At 41.7% G+C, this 12,976-nt stretch overlaps 1 protein-coding gene across 1 annotated transcript; it reads left to right on the forward strand.

The window, feature by feature from the left end:
* Nucleotides 1-2,164: 2,164 nt before the first annotated feature.
* On the forward strand, nt 2,165-12,639 carry LOC131237114 (acetylserotonin O-methyltransferase-like). The gene is made up of 2 exons (XM_058234770.1): nt 2,165-2,946; nt 12,263-12,639. Exons 1-2 carry the CDS (start codon nt 2,212-2,214, stop codon nt 12,557-12,559), a joined length of 1,032 nt encoding a protein of 343 aa, XP_058090753.1. The 5' UTR covers nt 2,165-2,211; the 3' UTR covers nt 12,560-12,639.
* The last annotated feature ends 337 nt before the right edge of the window (nt 12,640-12,976 follow it).

Consider the following 12,976-nt stretch of genomic DNA (forward strand, 5'->3'; position numbering starts at 1 on the left):
ATCTTCTGCTGTAGTACATTTATTCTATTTCCTACCTACTGATATTACGTATGATCACATCATTAATTCATTTGGCCAGAACATTTTACCGAGTCCAAAACAGGGGCACATCCAAAGCACGCGTAGGGTGACGTGGTCCATTCATTTTACTATTTGGCCTATTAAATGGGGCCGGGATTGGGTGCTACGTACCAGGACCTACCTAGAGGGACCCGGATTGCGTCCTATCCCGCCTGTCTCTAGCCCTTGAGGAGCAGATCTATGGGCGGGCCCACCATGATGTATCGGTACATCCAAGCCGTCCATCCCTTTTCTTAGATCATTTTAAAGCATGCAAACAAAAATGGGGCTGATTCAACACTTAAATAGACCACACCACATATGACTCTTACATTTAATGCAACTGTCATTTAATGTTTCATGCATTTAATGCAACCAGTGTTGGATCTACCTCATTTTCGTGCCATGTATCACTCTTGTCGGGGGAATTGTGGGGCTCAGCGCGGTGTATGTGTGTTATTTGTTCATTTATTTTGAAAATTTACTTTAGGAGGTGAGCCTAAAAATGAAGTGAATGCTTACCACACCACGGGAAACACCGAGGATTGAATGGCTAGTGCTGGAAACCAAATGAAGACATAGAAGTTTTGGATCAAGCTGATGTTTATATGTTTCCTTCCTCCCTGTTCACTTGACATTATTAATAGGGTGGATGGCAAAGAAACATCATGGTGGGCCTTAGCAAGATTTTGGCCGTGGGTGTCATTATCCCCACTGTTTCCTATAGTGTGGTCCACTTGAGATTCAGATCTACTTTGATTTTGGGCTCATGCCCTAAAATGATATGGCAACATATGGATGTCATGGATATAAAACACATACGTCATGGTGGGCCCCACAGCACCCAACACCACCTAGGTAGTGTTATTGGGGTCACCACCCAATCTGCTTCCCATTGCTGTTAGGGCCCAATAAATTGATGGACCTGATTGGTACATAGACGTGCCACTGCCACTTACAAAAGAATGGTTCTTTGATATGCTGCTTGGAGGCTGTCTACAGGCCAAGCTGGCCGATCAGGTTTCCAAGCCTGGCCCTCTCTGGACTGGTCTTGAGCTGGAATACTAGGCACTAGGCCTGAGGCTAAAATTTAGACCCATTTAATAAATGAACCGGGTTCGGGCTTTCATTTAGAGCCAACCCGACTTAGCCTGTTTGTGATTCCGAGGGCCAGCAGGCTCATCTGTTTATTGTGGCCCGTCACAAGATCAAGCTGGACTTAGGTCTAAGTTTTACTTTATGGTCGGGCTTGGTTCGAACTTGTAGAGGCATATGATATTTTTGAATTTTAGCCTTTAGATATGATATTATATTTCAATGGCCCAGACAATTTATATAAGTGCCACAATTTGAACCGCGATAAGTACAAAAAGTGAAATGTTGATCATGTTATCTTTTTTTCTCTGAATATACGCACACTTAAATCTCGTAAAGATGGCTTTGCTAAGCACACATGCATGTACAAGCTCTGCCCACCACATATGCTACTGTAGCAGATAGGTGCAATATCCACGCCGCATATCAGGTGGACCTCACCATGTGAATATTACTGCCTAAAGATATAGGTGGTCCACTCCGATATTATAAATTATTCCATAGATTAGAAAATTTTGATTGGTTTTTTCACAATTACACATGTTCAGTTCATTCTAGCCTGCCTGACTAAGTGAATTGACCTGATTCTTGTGACGGGGAATTTGGATAGCTATACACTTCTGATGGATGGCTCAGATGCTAAACCCATCCACCATCTCCCACATTAGGTGGCATGTGTATTGGCTGACTTGCACAAACATCTTGCCTAGCAAAGCTCTCATGTAGAAATTATAGTGATGACGTCCAACTTTCGTAGTGAGTGACCTTTTTTAAATAGGTGTGATATCACTTGTCCAGAACAAGGAGCCTTCTAGAATAAACTTATACTAAGGTAAGAAATGAGCTGGTAAAAAATTTTTTTTTTTTTTTTTTTGAAATATCATATAATCTTTTTCTTTGAATATAAATAGTTTCCTTAATCTTATAAAAATTAAAGAGCTGAATTATTTCACTATCAAAGTACGGTTTGGGTCATTATAAAGGAATCCCATTACTGGTGTACCATGTAACCTGTGGTCTGATTTAGGAACTTGAGGAACACAGACAAAGAAAGAGATGGGTGATGAAGAAGCAAAAGCTGAGCTTGAGATCTGGAGGTATGTTTTTGGGTTCTCCGACCTTGCCGTCGTGAAGTGTGCGATAGAGCTAGGCATAGCTGATGCAATTGACGCCAATGGGCATCCGATGACGCTTGCAGAGCTATCGGCTACGCTCGGTTGCCAACCGTCCCCCCTCCACCGTATAATGCGGTTCTTGGTACAACGCCGTGTGTTTGGAGAGAAGCAGGATGAGACGGGCCATGCTGGCTATGTCCTCACGCCAATCTCACGCCGACTATTGAAGCATGGAGACCAAAGCAAGGCAGCTTTTGTGCTCTTTGAAAATGATGCAGCCATGCTCCAGCCATGGCACGCGTTCAGTGCCCGTGCTCGAGGCGATCAGCGGCTGGCTTTCGAGGTGGCTCATGGGGAGGAGGTGTGGTCCTACATGGATGGACATTCCCGTCAAAGGGAACTCATTGACAATGCAATGGCTTGTGATGCACGGGCGGTGGTGCCCACCATCGTGGACAGTTGGCCGGGGATTTTCCAAGGGGTGGAGACGGTGGTGGATGTGGGAGGAGGTAATGGGACCGCAATGCGTACGTTAGTGGAGGTATGTCCTTGGATAAAGGCCACCAATTTCGACCTTCCACAGGTTGTAGGGGGTGCACCCGAGTGCAATGGTGTTGTGCACGTTGGAGGTGATATGTTCGTTGCTATACCTAAAGCAGATGTTGTCTTTCTCAAGGTATTTTACATACTTTCTCTTCTGGGGGTGGGCCACGCTACGGTGGACCACCAGCTGTTTGTCATGTGTTAGGTAGTGTAGGGCCATATTGATGTATGTGTTTTATATTTATACGGACCATACGTTTTGCCTGTTCATTTTAACACATGAACAGAAATAAAGTATATACTACCACACCACAGGAAACAGTGATGATTGAATGCTTACCATTAAAAACTTCTGAGGGCACAAAAGTTTTGGATAAGGATGATATTTGTATTATCCCCTCGTCCAGGATTGTGTGACCTTGTTAACAGGTTGGATGAAAAATAAATATTATAGTGGGCCTTGTTAACAGGTTTCAACTGTTGGTGTCATTGCCTCCACTATACTGCTTACTATTGTGTGGTCCACTTGAGCTTTGGATCTACTTTATAGTTGGATTCATGTCCTAAAATGAGCTATCAAAACGGATGGACTATGATTGATATGGAACACACATTACTTTAGGACCCACCGCGCCCAACCCATCACAACACCACCAAATCGGCGCCCCGGTGAATTGGGTGGTAAGGTGGTATTGCCGACACCATCCTCAGCGGCAGCATGGTTATGTGTTGGGTGCTGTAGGGCCCACTTTGATGCATGTGTTTTAAATCCCCACAATCTATCTATTTTGGGAGCTCATTTTAAGGGATGAATTCAAAAATAAAATAGATTTAAATCTTAACTAGACCACATCAAATGAAAAAGTGGAGTTAATGACACCCTTCACACCTATCGTTGAAACCTAAATTTGTGCCCCAATTTTTAAATTATTTCTTTTAATGGTAGGCATTCAATTACCATTATTTCCTATGATGTGGTCCACTTTAGTTTTATTATTTTTGGGTTCATGTCCTCAATTGATCTCACAAAATGGATACAGCATGGATATAAAACATATCCATTACGGTGGGCCGTACAGTGCTCAACACTTTACCATACCACCACGGAGTGTTGGCTGGCACGCTCCCAAATGGAGCTAGGCGGGGTCAAGGGGAAACGGATTGGCTACTCCCCCTGCCACCAGCACCATGGCTGATGGTAGGTGCTATGTGGGCCCACCATGATGTATGTATTTCATCCTTTTTTACTTATCATTTTAGGGCTTGATCCAAAAATGAGAGGGATATAAATCTCAGGTGGACCACACCATAGGAAAACAATAGTGATCGGATAACCACCATTAAAATCCTCTTAAGGCCCACTGTACTGTTTATTTGACATACAGTCTGTTGATTAGGTCATACAGACCCAGATGAAGGTAAAAAACAAATATCAGCTTGTTCCAAAACTTTTATGCCCCCCAAAAAGTTTTTAATGGGCGACTTTCATTCAACACTATTTCCTGTAATGTGGTTCACTTGAGATTGGAAAAAAACCTCATTTTTAGTCTCATATCATAAAATGATCTACAAAAATAGATGGACGGCATGGATGAAATACATACATCATGGTGGGACCCACAGATCACCAACCACTAGTCATCGCCGGTGGCAGGGGGAGTGGCCAATCCGTTTCCGGGTCAAGGCCGTTGCTTTAAAAAAGGAATTATAATAATAAATTTTTAATCGAAGATAATAAATTTTTTTATATGCACCTGTGTACACACGTGTGTGCATGAAACATCTGCACCATAGAATATAGAATGTGTAGTTGATAATAAATAACAAAATGAATCCAACTTGCTTGCCAAAAAAATAAAAAATAACTTTTATTTGTTGCAATTTGATTGGGTCATATCATCATATAGTGCATTTTATGTAGCAGTGTTGACAACGTCAGTGATAGTGTGGATCCTGATTCTAACAAAATACAAGTATGATCAGCTTGATAAGTGGATGGGGCTAATTTTTTACATAGGATGATCTCTAATGGTGGACCTAACCTATCGGATGGGTCGGATGTCATGTGCATGTGATGGGTTGGAAGTTACCCGTTGGATGGGTAAGTTCGTGATAAGATTAGCGTGCGTGATATTACAGTGATATTCCAAAATCTCGTTGATAAATGTCGCACGGAGTCTAACCGGTGGGCATGACTTGGCTGTGATCCAGAGCTGGCGAGTGGGTGGCACCCTGACCGTAGGGCCCATCTGACCATGCATTGACCATTAGTAGCCTTTTGTACCACAAAAGTTTTCGCCCTATATACTTTTAATTTGGTTCGGTCATGTGTGACCTATGTAGGCATGTCAAAACTGATTATGCGACTTGATTTAAATCAAACAACTTGACCCTAAGTACTAAGATAGAAATGTCAAACGTACATTAGTATATATGACCGAAAACTGAGAAGATCGATTACCTATTCAGCTAATCACAATATGGTTGTAAAATTATCAAGTGATTGTCCGAGAGTAGGGTTTTTTCTCCGAAGATTGGTGCCATTCATATGAAAATAAACCAAAACAGTTAAACAAAAATGAAATAATTACCGTCAATCGTAGGGAACAATATTAAAATGCATTTTTGAAAGATGAAATAATTGTATTGCTACAGTGAATAATCCAACACAAAAGTATAGACTTATATTATATCTAAAGATTTTCGCTACTGGATTATGACTAAGGATTACCACTAATCTTAGGATAGAGCTAAGATATGATAAGGAAAGATAATTTAATTTGGTATGTGACAATTTGTTGTACAGAACTTCTTGCTATTTATAGATCCTTATTGCAGCTTCCTTTCATACGTCTCTTATTTATTTCAACAGTTATGTTAGCTAAATCGTTGCCACATCGATCTTCATATCCTTTTATGTATTCGTGTTACTCTAAACATTATTTTTTGCCTGACTGTTTTCTGCCTCTTGGACTTCTCGGTAATGCCTTGTGATTAGATGACTGTATTATATATCTAACTTATCATTAGTTGTACTCTCATGAAAGGCACTCCAAAAAGTGGCATACCTGAAAGTTTGTAATGATGGCTTTTTGACGACCTGTGTTTCCTATAATGTGGTCCACCTAAAATTTATATTTCTTCATTTTTGGTACCATGTCCTAAAATAAAATAAACTGTAAAACAGATAAATAGCACGAATATACATTGCATGCAAGGTGGGCCCTATGGTCAGAGTCCCACCCACATCCCCGGCTCTGGGGTCGCAACAAAGTCACTCTCCTAGCCGGTAGAATGTCAACACACCTCTAAAAAACACACACCATGTCCTCGTACAAGAACTGTTAAGGGCACTTGCTCACTCACCTCACACGTGGAAGCCATGCAGACCTGTGAGATAATCTAAGCCTTCCGTTAGAAAATCTAAACAGTGAAGATTGTTATGATTTGTATTGTGGAATCACATAGATCTAGATCTAGGATAGTAATCTAAGAGCACCAAGTAATCACAAGAGAACACATTGATTTAACGTGGAAAACCTTTGTAGGAAAAAAATCACGGCACAAAGCAACAGAATTCCACTATGAAAATAAAAATTACAAAGAGAAAGGACTTAACTGATTCAAACAACCTCAAATCATACCCTTACTACACCATTTAGAAACCCTAAAACCCTTTTAAGAATACTTGGAACCCCTTTAGAAAGCCTTAGCATTCCTTAGAAAGGCCCTAGGGACCCCTATTTATAGTTTAGGAAACTCCACTTACGCACCTCTCTAAAACCGTTTTAAATTTAGGTAGTCCATGCAAAATCCGCGCAACATCTGCGTAACCTTCGACTGGTTGAGCCTAGGCTTTGACTGGTTGAAGGGTACCTTCGACTGGTTGAAGGGCACCTTCGACTAGTCGAGCCTGTCTCTCGACTGGTCGAAGACATCAGGATTTTCAAAAACCTTATCGCTGGACTTCGAGTCGAGCGGGCTTCGACTAGTCGAAGGGATCCTCAACTAGTCAAGCCAGCTCCTCAAATGGTCGAGCAGTGCGGTAAACAAGATTTAAAACATCTGTTTTACAACAATCTCCACCATGTCTTCAATCTTTAATCGTGTAGCTTCTTAACCTTTTCTCTTTTCTCTGCATCATATCATAGCTTCTCGTGCACACTCCGTCTTCCTTTTACATTATGGCCAAGCCTAGAGAAGTTACATAGAACTTGAACTTCCCTGTAGGAACGACCTTGATGATCATGTCTTTCGGATTCACGCTGGTGTGAATCTTCTCCAGTGTTACGCCTCCTTCTTTAAGTACCTGTCGGATAACATAGACATCCAATTAATTGCTCTACCCGCTAGTACAAACAAGTAATTTGAAGTCAACTTTCTAGAATCCACACTACCTGCGTAATCTGAATTCACATACCATACCAACTTTGTCCCTGTCTTCCCAAAAGTAAAGACGTAGTCTTCTTACCATCTCACCGCCATCCAATGTTACTTTCTGGGGTATTTACCTACAACACCGATAGCCTATGAAATAACTGGTCTATTACAGACCATGGCATGCATTGCTAACCGCATTCGAATAAGGCTCATGAGACATATCCTGCTTTTCCTCATCTGTTTTAGGACATGTCCTGAGGAAAACTTGAGGAGAGACATATAGGGAACGCTCGATGGCTTTGCCTAGTCCATCACATACCTACTCAAGGTATTCTGCCTATGATTACTAAAACCTACTCCTCTTCAAGTCTCAATGCCGAGAACTATCTTTATAGCTTCCAATCCTTTATCCTGAATGTCCCACTTAACCGATTCTTCAGTACATTAGTTTCAGACATGTCATAATTGGCGATCTACATGTCATTAGCATACAATTCCTGACTCACCATGAAGGAATCAAACCATTGCCTAGGCAACAGGTCGTATCACGACCTCCTGCAAATTTTTTCTCAGCCCCTTTAACTTCGAACCACTCTAGTTGTTTTATGTAAATCTGCTCTTCCAATGTCCCTTACAGAAGTTCAAAATCCACATCCATCCTTTCTAGCTCAAGATCGCATTGGCCAACCAGCACCAATCACGAATCTAACAGACATATTGCTATACTGTCAGCACAAATATCTCTGAGAAGTTGATCTATTCTCTCTGAGCATAACCCTTCGTTACCAACCTCGCTCTGTATCTATATTGTATCCTCTTGAAGATCCATCTGCATCCAATCATTTTACGGCCCACTAAAAGCTCCACCAGCTCCCGGGAGACAATCTGGTACAACGAGTTCATCACATCATCTATAATCACCTTCCGCTTCTCAGCACTAGGCTCACCTAGAGTCATCTGAATAGAAGACGGATCCCCCTCGCATGTAACGAGAGCATATGTGATATTGCAATCGTCCATGTACCTCGCTGATATCCTATGATTATGTTGTGTGATTCTTCTCATAGGTGGTTGCTCCACATGCTCTGTATCCCTGTCCGGGCGTCTCAGCCTTCATGCCCTGCATGCTCATGTGACTATACCCAGCATGCCACACACGTGCAAAGGTGGAATTCGTTACAGCCACTACAACTCTACCTTTTGAAGTGCTCCCGATCAATCTGTAAACATTATTGAATCGTTGCGCTTTCATGATTACCCGTGTCCCCTTAGATACTTTAAGGATACCATCAATACTTGTGAACTTGCAACCTATAGCCTCAAGTTTACTAAGAGAAATCAAGTTATTCTTCATATCAACAACATGCCTCACCCCAGTCAAGGTACGCTCTATCCCATCAAACATCTTGATACGTACCGTACTAACAACCACGACATTACAGGCACTATCATTACCCATAAACACCTGTCCACCATCGCACTCTCTGTAACTGGTGAACCAACTCCGATGAGGAGTCATGTGAAAATATGCCCATGTGTCTATAATTTACTCATCCTTATGATCATCGTAAAAGTGTATAATCGTAGACACAGACAAAACATCACCATCACATCCACTTGATCCATCTGACATGGCAGCATTGGCCTCCCTGTACGAAGCCTCAGATTCTTCTCTCTTACATTTAGGACTACTACAATCCTTCTTCAGATGTCCTTTCATCCCACAGTTCCAGCACTTTAACTTCCCTTTACCCTTTCCTTGAATTTGGATCCAGAACTTGAAGATTGTGTACCTTGTTCAGAATTTCTGCCCCTTGTAAACAGTGCATTAGAAGATGTCTCCACATCGCTGTTAAGCTTTCTCATTGCCTTCCCTTGAAGAGCTGAGATAACGGTATCGACACTCAGGGTTTTATTCGTGGTGCACATTGTGTCATTAAATAACTCATACAATGCTGGAAGAGAATTCAACAACATACATGCTTGTTCTTCATCTTTCATCACTTCATCCATATCTAACAATTTGCAAACTAATTTATTAAAGTTGCTGATGTGAGCCTCCAAATCTCCACTCTCTGCCATCTTGAAGTTATACCACTACTGCTTCAAGTGTAGGCGATTTTCAGAGAATTTTTTCACATAGACATCCTCTAACTTCGCCCACAACTTAGCCGTAATTTTCTCCCTCATGACATTGTAGAAAACCTCATTCGTGAGGCATAAACAGATCAATGATAAGGCCTTCTTATCAAGAGTATTCTAATCATCATCAGTCATAGTAGACTTTCGCTCCTCAAGAGCACCATATTCACCTTGCTTGATTAAAGAACAGATTATCTTGATCTTCTATAACTCAAATTATTTTTTCCTAAGTACTTCTCAATCTTATACCTAGTACTTCTCATTATTACTAATCCTGCAGATTCAGATCTGTATCCCAACGATTGCTTTAATACCACTTGTTGCGATTTGTAATGTAGAATCACACAAACCTAGATCTACGATAGTAATCCAAGAGCACCAAGCAATCACAAGAGAACATAGTGATTTAACGTAGAAAACCCTTAAGGGAAAAAATCACGGCACAAAGCAACAGAATTCCACCATAAAAATAGAAATTACAAAGAGAAGGGACTTATCCGATTCGAACAACTTTGAATCTCACCCTTGTTATACCCTTTAGAAACCCTAAAACTCTTTTAGGAACCCTTGGAACCCCTTTAGAAAGCCTTAACATTCCTTAGAAAGGCCCTAGGGATCCCTATTTATAGTTTAAGAAACTCCACTTATGCACTTCTCTGAAACCGTCTCAAATTTACGTAATCCGCACAACATCTGCGTTTCCTTCGACTGGTCGAGCCTGGGCTTCGACTAGTCGAAGGGCACATTCGACTAGTCGAGCCTGTCCCTTGACTGGTCGAAGACATTGGGAGTTTCAGAAACCTTGTGGTTAGATTTTGAGTCGAGCGGGTTTCGATTGGTCAAAGGGATCCTCGATTAGTCGAGCTAGCCCTTCGACTGGTCGAGCAACGCGGTAAACAAGATTTAAGACATCTGTTTTACAACAAAGATACCTAGACAGATATTATCATCGGGTGGGCCACAAGAGTAGAGAAAAATTAAAATTTCACCATGGTTAATTTATCTTAGAAGTTTATGTCTGAATTCTCGGCACGATTGGAACCAGTGTGGGAGATTCGGGTCCCATTCTCACACAGAGAAGAAAATGGGGCTCTTAAAAAAACGCTATGAACATGTGTGTATAATATATAGGGAGAAATGCCATGTGAATCCAACTCTCACCACACATGACAACGTGGCACGTGTGTGAACTCCTCCGTGCATGTAACAAGCCCCAAAGATGATGCTGGTCCAGCATCAGGTGGGGCCATACGTGCATAAAACCTTGCCGCAATAAATATTTGGCCAATGCCTAGGGAAACAAAGGGTGAGCTTTGAGCCAAGTTGGGGTTAAGGTTGTTAACTGAATGGATCAAGAATTCTGACCACAACCCGGCCCAGCTAGTGGCCCACACCATGTGGTCCGACATGAGAAACTTAAAATTCATCAAGCCCGATCTGACTCTAACCCGAACCAGCCCATTCAATTATACCGAGCCATGCTTAACCAAACTGACCTTGACACAACCCAACTCAGGTTTTAAAATGGAATATTGCCATCACAGGCTACGGCTGCAAGGGCTTAGGTGAACCTGAACTAGACTGTTGGAATGGGATATGGTGGGAAAACTTCAATCAAATTTGAAATTGAACTGGGCATGAGTTAGGTTGGGCTGGGAATAATGACATTTATTTGGGTTGAGTTCAGTGAGTTTAGGATTAGGTACAAAGAAATTAGGGTTAGCTAATTAGGTTTGGGTTGGGCATCTTGAGTTGGAATTCAGGTCCAATCGGGTTTAGGGTTGGGTCCTTTTGAGATTGGTTTGGGCTCGAGTCACCCAAGTTGCAACCCTATTGCATGCATACCTAGCTTGACCCAATTTGCATACATGCACACACATACATGCATATATCACTGTTGTGTGTAATGCCTTGGAGTATGCTAAAGGGCTCTATTGGTCCAACCAACAGATTGTTAGTCGTGAGAGTTTTTTCAGGAATATGTTCTGTCAGTCCCGATCAATTTGACCGATAGCGTGTTGTCGGTCCGACCAACAATTCACTGGTTCTACCGACAGCCTTACACGATTTTGTAGAAATCAGTGTATTTAAGCTTAATTACTATTAGGACTTGGTAAGCCAGTGTTTTTTCTTTTCAAGGGAAAGGGTTTCACGAAATGAGTGGTTTTTCTACACTTAAAAGGCTTTGAAAAGAATTTTCTTAAGGAGCTAAGGTTTTCTTAAGTGCACAGATCGGGTTATTTTTGTAATCGAAAAAGATGAGTAGTGTAAACTCTAAAAAAATTTGTTATATTAGAGATCTTTGTCGCTTTATGTCATGATTTTTTTTTTGCAAGAATTTTATTCTGATCCACAGCAATCACATACATATATCTATCTGAGTCTATTGTGACTTGTCCCAGCCAACCAAGACTTGGGTCTATCGCAACCAACCAAGAGTCACCCAGACACAGCCTAGTCAGGCTGATTCAGCCCTGACTTGGGTGAACCACGAGTCGACTCAGCTATGAACGAGTTCTTTTTTCCAATAGTATTTATACTTCTACATTTCATTTTATTTTTTGATGAGGTGGTGAGAGTTGGATCAGGTAATATTGGGATCGGGTAAGGTTCAACCGAAGCCCAACTCATTTACTTAAACTGACCACATTTTATAGGCTAAACGAACCTGCCTCAGAAGCAGGGTTAGCCCAGTTGACATGTTGGCCGACTGGACTTATCACTACCAACTGTCCGCAATCAACACACCATGGCCCGCCTAATGAGCTGACCATCCTGAATTTTAGGCCACGTAATGTCCCAAGCAGACATTGGTGCATCTTGAGAAGCTTTAGCTACCTATTACTTATGTTTGGCACTTGTGGCACACTGAATACACAATCATAAATCATGACGGTCCACTAATTTCTTTCACGTCGGCATCGCAGTGGGTCCTACACGACTGGGGTGATGAGGAATGCATCGAGATCTTGAAGAAATGCAAAGAGGCCATTCCTGAGGACAAAGGCAAGGTGATCATAGTAGAGGCTGTGATCACAGAAGATGTCGAAGAGGTGGGCCTGAGGGACATAAGATTAATGCTGGACATGGTGATGATGGCCCACACTAAGGGTAAGGAGAGGACTGAAGCTGAATGGAAGAACATTGTCATCAGTGCCGGATTCAATCAATACACTATAAAGCCCATTCCTGCATTACAATCTGTAATCGAAGCTATTCCTTAATCACGTTGTTGACGATGGCCCACGAACTCTGCTTTTGATTTGTGTGGTTCCTAATAAACAATAATCTCGTTTTATGTGTATTGATCACCTACAGGTGATGGCCTCTTGTCGTGTAGGCACGTGTTTCACCTCAATATGCTGCTTGTGTTGAATATCTGTACCATGCAAAGTGTAGGCCCAGCTCTGTTGATCAATTATCTTGAAAATCAAGGTGATATTTGTAATAGGGCCTCACCTTGACTAGATGTTGGGTGAAAACGGAGGAGAGTAACTCTTCAGACAATTAGCCCAATATCATTTTGGATTTAATTGATGGACCTCATTTGTACATAAACATGCCATGTGTACAAACAAGGGTTCTATAAAATTCTGCTTTAAGGCTGGCCGTTCAGGCTTCCAGTACTGGGCTTTAGCTGC

The sequence above is a fragment of the Magnolia sinica genome, chromosome 2 (genome assembly GCF_029962835.1).
Source record: "Magnolia sinica isolate HGM2019 chromosome 2, MsV1, whole genome shotgun sequence".
In the NCBI taxonomy this organism is placed as follows: domain Eukaryota; kingdom Viridiplantae; phylum Streptophyta; class Magnoliopsida; order Magnoliales; family Magnoliaceae; genus Magnolia; species Magnolia sinica.